Raw genomic sequence first — 6,922 nt, forward strand, 5'->3', positions numbered from 1 at the left:
CTATGACGATGAAATATTTCTTTTAAAAAACAGTGTTATGGCAAGTAAAATAAACTTATGAGTACTTTTTATGCACAGTTCACGGAACACACTTTGAGGGCCAAATGCATACTCACCAGCAGCAACTTTGAAGGCCAAATATCTTCTGCGAGTGACACTCCACTTGAGACATTTAGATTTAACAAAGCGCACTTATAGCGAGTGACACTCCCTGTAAGTGCACTCAACTTGCCTGCTTGATAGGGATATAAGAGCACTGATTTGAAGTCAGATTTTGTGCAGTTTGGGTTTATCCTTTGTAGTTTTATATGTCTCTGTCATGTAGCTGGCAAGTGCTGTGATACCTGTGAAAAAGGGTACCTTGTCATGAACATAATCGTCATCACCACTACCATCATCATAATCACCATCATCGGCTTGACTACACCCACTGCGGGGCAAAGGCCTCTCCCATGTCTCCCGAATTTTACCCTGTCCTTTACCAGCTGTGGTCATCGTATCGCGATAATCTCATCTGCCCACCCAACTTTCTCCCGCCCCCTGCTACGCTTTCCTTCTCTTGGTATCCACTCCGTTAGCCTTAAGGACCAGTGGTTATCTTGCCTCCACATTACATGCCCTGCTCAAGCCCATTTCTTCCTCTTGATTTCGTCTATAGGATGTCATTAACCCGCGTTTGTTCCCTCACCCACTCTGCCCGCTTCCGGTCTCTTAACGTTGCACCTATCATTTTCTTTCCATGGCTCGCTGCGTTGTCCTTAACGTAAGCTGAACTCTTTTCGTTAGCCTCCTCGTTTCTGCCCCATAGGTGAGTTCCAGTAAGGTACAGCTGTTGTATACTTTTCTCTTGGGAATACTTGTAATCTGCCATTCATGATCTGAGGGAACCTGCCATATGCGCTCCACCCCGTTCTTATTCTTCCAGTTATTTCCCTCTCATGATCTGGATCAGCGGCCACTACCTGCCCTGAGCAGACGTATTCCCTTAGCACTTCCAGCACCTCGCTACAATGTGTGAACTGCTGTTTCCTTGCGAGACTGTTGAACATTACTTTGGTTTTCTGCATGTTAACTTTTAGGCCCACTGTTCTGCTCTGCCTGTGTAACTCATTGATCATGCTTTGCAGCTTGTCTCTTGAGTGAGTGACTTAGCAAGGCAATGCCATCAGTGAATCTCTAAATACTTGGGTATTCTCCATTAACTCTTATCCCCAACGGTTCCCAATTCATGCCTCGGAACACCTCCTGTAAACAGGCAGTTAATAGCATTGGTGACATCGCGTCTCCCTGCCTGACACCCTTCCTTGTTGGAATTTTATTGCTGGCTCTATGGAGGACTATGGTAGCTGTGCAGTTGCTAAGACATCTTCCAGTATTTTCACATAAAGCTCTTCTACACCCTGATTCCACAATGCCTGCATGACTGCTGAGGTTTCCACTGTTTCAAATGCTTTCTCGTAATCAGTGAACGCTATATATAGTGGTAAGCTCAGAGATTAAGGATGGGAATGTAACTTCTGTGAGCGATGGCTGGAGCTGTTCATTTTTTTCTTCTTCAAGGAGGAGGCGAAGGCTGCAGCAGACATTGAACGTTTCAAACAAGAGTGCAAAGAAGAGATGATAGAATTCCACCACATCCTTGGTAAGGGCACCTTTATTAGTCATTTAATTACCGTTACTCTTGTTTCAGTTTGAGACATTGTGGGAGTGGTTACACAAAGTGAAAAAAGAAAATAGTTATACATGATGAGGCACTTGCTTTACAAACTGTGCAGGCAGTAGCTGTCGCAAAGAACCATCATGTTCATTCCACACCTCAACTCTGCACAGGTTGTGAAACTTCTTTTTGTGACAAGTTGAGGAAGTTTTTTATTTACATAGTATAATACAGTATAACCACCACTGTAGTTAACTCAGTTACAGTAAAAACTCAGATATAGTAAAGTGAAGCTACAGTCCCATTTCGCCTTCCATAGATGACTGTACATTTTTTTTTGTTATAGTAAAAAAAAATTTTTCGAAGAAACCGCTATAGTAAAGAGCATCTGTCTGGCTGCGGCGATGTGCTTTCCGCAAAATGATGACAAGTCTTGGATCGCGAGGCAAATAGATCCGAATGCTCTCTTTGAGGTGGTTGGTTTCACCACTAAGCTTGAGAGCCGCGAGGAGAAGCTTTTTGAAGACCTTGGGGCCGTGAGGCAAAGCGCGCAGCGCGCACGGAAAATGTAAAGCTGGCTATGAACATATAAAGAAGGCGGCGCAGTTCGCTGAGAAAGGAAAGCCAGTAAAAGTGCAGGAAGAAGTAGAAAAGGGAAGAAAAGGGCGTGCATTCGTAGCACGGGGAAGCAGGGGCAAGACGCGGAGGCGGAGCAGAACCGCGTAGGCGGTTTTGCCACGCTTGGTGTTATCGCGCTCATTTTTTAACTGCTGCCTGTTAAATGATGCTGAAGCCACAGAAGATGACGCCTTGATCATGGAAAGCTCTGGTTTTCATATGGACTCAAACTCGCTTTATATTTTTTTAGCCACATTGTATTCGTGTACATGCTGCACTTCCAGGAGGCATAAACAATGTAACAAATGTGATAGCATGTGATAACTGATAATAAATAATTATCGCATAAAGGGATGATAAGAGCAGAATGTAAGGTATTTAGGGGTGTTTGTTTTATAAACCAACACTTCGTGCCTAATAATCAGCCGGAGAGGTTAGTCAGAGCCATGCCATTACCAGCAACTGGTATAGTAAAGAGTTTTGCTGGTCTGAGCTACCTTACTATAGAAAGGTTCTAGTGTATTCCCATCAACGATTTTCAACTATAGATATATATCAGGTGTGTCTTGCAGACTGGCAAAAGTGACGGGCGTAAGGAAGAGGGGGCGGGGAGCTATGACAAGAACAAAAAAGTGCAAGGAACCATCCGGAGGGTAGTTACCTTGTAAGAAGGAGGAGAGAGGAGTTAAGGTGGAAGGAGGAGGGTATGGCGAGAGTGTTGGAATGAGTAACCAGAGGATGGTTATCATGGGAACCATCTGGGGGGTGTTTACCATGGGAGGAGTAGGGGGAGTGCAGCGAGAGCAGAGGAATGCAGCACGGTCCATCCAGGAGAGGTCATTGGTGGCGCGGTTCATCTAGAACGGCGAGCTAGAGACGAGCGATAGTCAAAAAATGAGTTTGTTTGGAAATCTAAAGAGAGTGCTCTAGAGATATGCAGATATGAAGTCACAGTCTTATTCACTGCCTCAAAATTTAGTAAAATATGAATACCTTAACAGCTGTTGCTGAATCTGGCATCGCAGAGTGGTAACTTTCCTGTCAATTTTTGCTATTCAGCACAGTGTCACCAATAGGTGCACATAAAGTTCATTTCCATGGCAGCTTCCTCCTTCCCCTTGTGATGGGTACCTACTAATGCTTACATGCCTTTACTTTCATTTTTCAGCTCTGACAATGAAGGAAATGAGGATCTGCATGGATCTTGAACTTAAGAAAACAAAGGCATCTCTTGTTGAAAAGCACGCAGTCGAGATGGCTGCTGCAATCTCAGAAACAAAACGGAAGCAGTGGGTGAGTTTAATCTATGGTTCTATACTGTTTGCCTGATGTTTACTTTGGTACAATGCTGTTTTGCTTGTTTTTGATGTAGGAACATGGCTGTTGTGTGCGGCACTTTTATGTTGTATTGAAATTCAGTTTGTTTCTTATGTGACGAGTGTTCACTGAAACCTAGATGGCACAGCTTATTAGTAGGCATATATAGTCGCCGACCGATTTTTCGGACTCGTAGGGACCCGAAAAGTGGTCCGAATAAACGAACAGTCCAAAAAATTCGTGAGGTACAAAAAAATCACTTTATTGAGATGAAATCGGCTTAAAATTTTATGTCACTGATTTAACCTCGCGGCAAATTTCTCTTGCTGCCGACGATTTGCACCTGTATTTGCACCAAAGTTGTGCTTTCACTGTACACGCTAGACAGCAAGGTCACCGCATTTGGTCTGTATACTTCCTACGCGTCTTTGACGGACCCGGCAGGGTTATGTTGTCCGCAACCCGAGTGGGCACCATACTGCTCGTCAAACACACGCAAAGATAAGGCACTTTTCGTTCAAAGCCGTGGAACTGCAAATCACAAAACGGCGAACGGATGTAACTTCGTGAAGACTGAGCGCCACTCGGTCGACGCGGTAAGAGAAACCCAAGTGACGAAACGGCGAATGGCGAACGTATGAAACCCGCCGCGCTCGACTACTGATCCGGAGTACCCGGGTTGGAACCTGACTGCAGTGGCCGCATTTCAATGGAGGCGAAACGCAAAGGCACCCGTGTGCTGTGCAATGTCAGTGCACGTTAAAGATCCCCAGGTGGTCGAAATTATTCCGGAGCCCACCATTACGGCACCTCTTTCTTCCTTTCTTCTCTCAATCCCTCCTTTATCCCTTCCCGCCAAGATGTGAGATAGTTCGTGCACAATTTCCTTCCCTCAACAACCAATTTTCAATGTATGGGACAAGCGATAACTGCCCGTGACAACGTCGGCGACAAAAGCTCCATTTTGAGTGAGTCTGATCTCTCTGTCTGTCCATACAGGCCCACTCCGATTTAACATCCCTCTTCTACTCGAGAAGTCAGAAGGTCGTTTTCAAAGACTGGCCAACCAAAATTATGTACACAAACTCCAAATTTTATCTGAAATTAGCTTATATTATTGAAAGGCCTCATCGAATGTTTTCCGATTTCTGATGGCGCAAGCTACATGGTTCACTTACAAAACTGTTGGTGTTACGGCTCACCATGTCTCCATGCATTTGAAGACCAGGCATGTGACATCTGCTGTAAGCTGATGTACTACGGTGCAGTCCACTTATAACGATGTTGAGAAAACCAGAAAATCCGATTGTTATAACCGATTTAGTTATATCTGGACCGGCAAAAAAAAACTAAAAAGAACACACACGTATTCCGCCATGCATGCAGGTATGCATGCAGGTGCTCTGCCAAGTTTGCTGAGAGAGCCACCCCCACCCCCTCTGGAGCTCCCAGCAAAAGATAAATGCACCAGGATGTTATTGGTGCACAACATCTTGGCGCGCTGCCAAGGTCTGCGCTGTGGACAGTGCGAAACAGGGGAACGCACAAGAAAAACTAACGGTTTAAAAAAAAAGCGCATTCTCAACCATGTCAAGGACAATAGTGGTGGTGGTGGGAGAGGCAGGGGGGGTTACCCAGTTTATGAATGCATAAACGAGCGGAAACTGTTCGTTTGTGTAAGGCAGCTTTGCGTTGCGGCAGCCAAGCAAGCTCCTTCCTCCAGAGATTGTGACTACGGTAGCGCTTAGTTCCCAAGGCTGTAGGCAATGCTCCTCCATGTATTTTGCCACGCGGGTCCGTTTCTGGAGTTTTTATGGCATTCGCTTCAAAATATTTTATTTTTATCAAATTTTCAGGCAAATTTTGGTTGTAAAAGTCTTCCGGGCAGCCAGAATCCTATCACTGTACTCGTTATTTAGCTGATAATTTTATCGTTATATACGGTTTATTTTTATATAGTGTCAATGGGGGAGTTGATAAATCTAAAGAATTTGACCGTTATAAGCGATGTACCATTATGTCTGGTATTGTTATAAGTGGATTACACTGTATATAGGCTGCGGCAACAAAACGTAAGTTGCTGTGGCCGTGACAGATGCCACCACTGCCACAGTTCTTGCATGGTGGCAGGTGAAGAGCACATCACCAAGGGAATCTGCAGCAATGGAAACTAAAGGGAACCAAAGATAAAATGGCTATTTTCGAATGGGGCTGATTGAAGTGCAGGCATTCGTTTCTTCCTTTGTGCTCACAAATGCTTCATATCAAAGGGCTTTGTTGTTTTTTTGTACGTGGAGTACAAAGAAAAAAATTACAGCCGCCTATCCTCAGGGTTCAGACATCTGATCAGTATAGCTAGTAACGCCATGGGTGATGCCAGATATGACTACCACTGCCTCTGAATGACTGTGCAGATGCATGGCTAGGGTTAATCTACTCTGCATCACGGTCTGGGTTTATAATAAGCCTCTGTTTGGATTTTGGTTGCCCAAGTTGGGCATCACTGGAGGGTCGAGTCCAGTGTAGAATGAGTGGCTATAAGGTGGCTGTGCTTGTGCCAGCAGCTTTGCACACATATATGTACTAGTTGTCTACCTTTTGTTGTGGAATGGGGTATGCGAACGAATAACACTGATGTCTCAAAACAGGAGGAACTAAGATAATAAAGCTGGCACTGTGAAATGAAAGTGTCAGAACTGTACAAAGTGTGAACTGCTAGCTGTTTCTGTAGTGGGTGTACTCATTTGTTGGGTGTAAGCGAGAGGCAGCAAATATTTAGGTTGCAGTGTCCTGCTGAAAGTTTGCCCTGTTTAACACTATTGCTCAGATATGTTGTCTCCTCTTTTATATTTTTCCCAGTGTGCAAACTGCTGGAAGGAAGCTGTATTGTACTGTTGCTGGAACACAAGCTACTGTGACTACCCTTGCCAACAAGCGCATTGGCCCAAGCACATGTCAATTTGCACCCAAACGAACAGTTCAAGCCAACACCATGCTGGTGTTACTGTCGTGAACAATGGCCCTGCTGTTGCCCAGCTCTCTATGTCTGGTGACAAAGGGGCTGCTTCCATAATGGTGCCTGGTGGTGGCTTCCCGGCGTCTACGGCTACAATGGGAGGCCTCCCTTTCGACCCTGTTCAATAAAAGTCAGCATTTTGTAGGATGCTGTTTGTTTCCTGTAGGTAAAGCTCATCTTTTTGTAAGGATACTATGTATAAAGGTGAAGGATTCACTGACTGTTTTGTACTTGGCTCCTCTTCCGTTCTTTTTCTTTTCTGGAGCGGGTAGGCAACCTGCCTCTTCCAGTGGCACTTTCCACCTTGCACCTTC

The 6,922-nt window shown here is 44.9% G+C and overlaps 1 protein-coding gene across 3 annotated transcripts in view; it reads left to right on the forward strand.

Annotated features, from left to right (window-relative positions):
- The window catches only part of Zmynd8 (Zinc finger MYND-type containing 8), a 33,604-nt gene extending 26,831 nt beyond the window's left edge, over window positions 1-6,773 (forward strand). For all 3 annotated transcript variants that reach the window (XM_077632179.1, XM_077632178.1, XM_077632180.1), the window contains 3 exons: window positions 1,561-1,642; window positions 3,444-3,568; window positions 6,452-6,773. In XM_077632179.1, the coding sequence (XP_077488305.1) occupies window positions 1,561-1,642; window positions 3,444-3,568; window positions 6,452-6,736 (492 nt within the window). In that variant the 3' untranslated portion in view covers window positions 6,737-6,773. The remainder of the gene's footprint in view (window positions 1-1,560; window positions 1,643-3,443; window positions 3,569-6,451) is intronic.
- Window positions 6,774-6,922: the final 149 nt, after the last annotated feature.

The sequence above is a fragment of the Amblyomma americanum genome, chromosome 7 (assembly GCF_052857255.1).
Source record: "Amblyomma americanum isolate KBUSLIRL-KWMA chromosome 7, ASM5285725v1, whole genome shotgun sequence".
Lineage (NCBI taxonomy): Eukaryota > Metazoa > Arthropoda > Arachnida > Ixodida > Ixodidae > Amblyomma > Amblyomma americanum.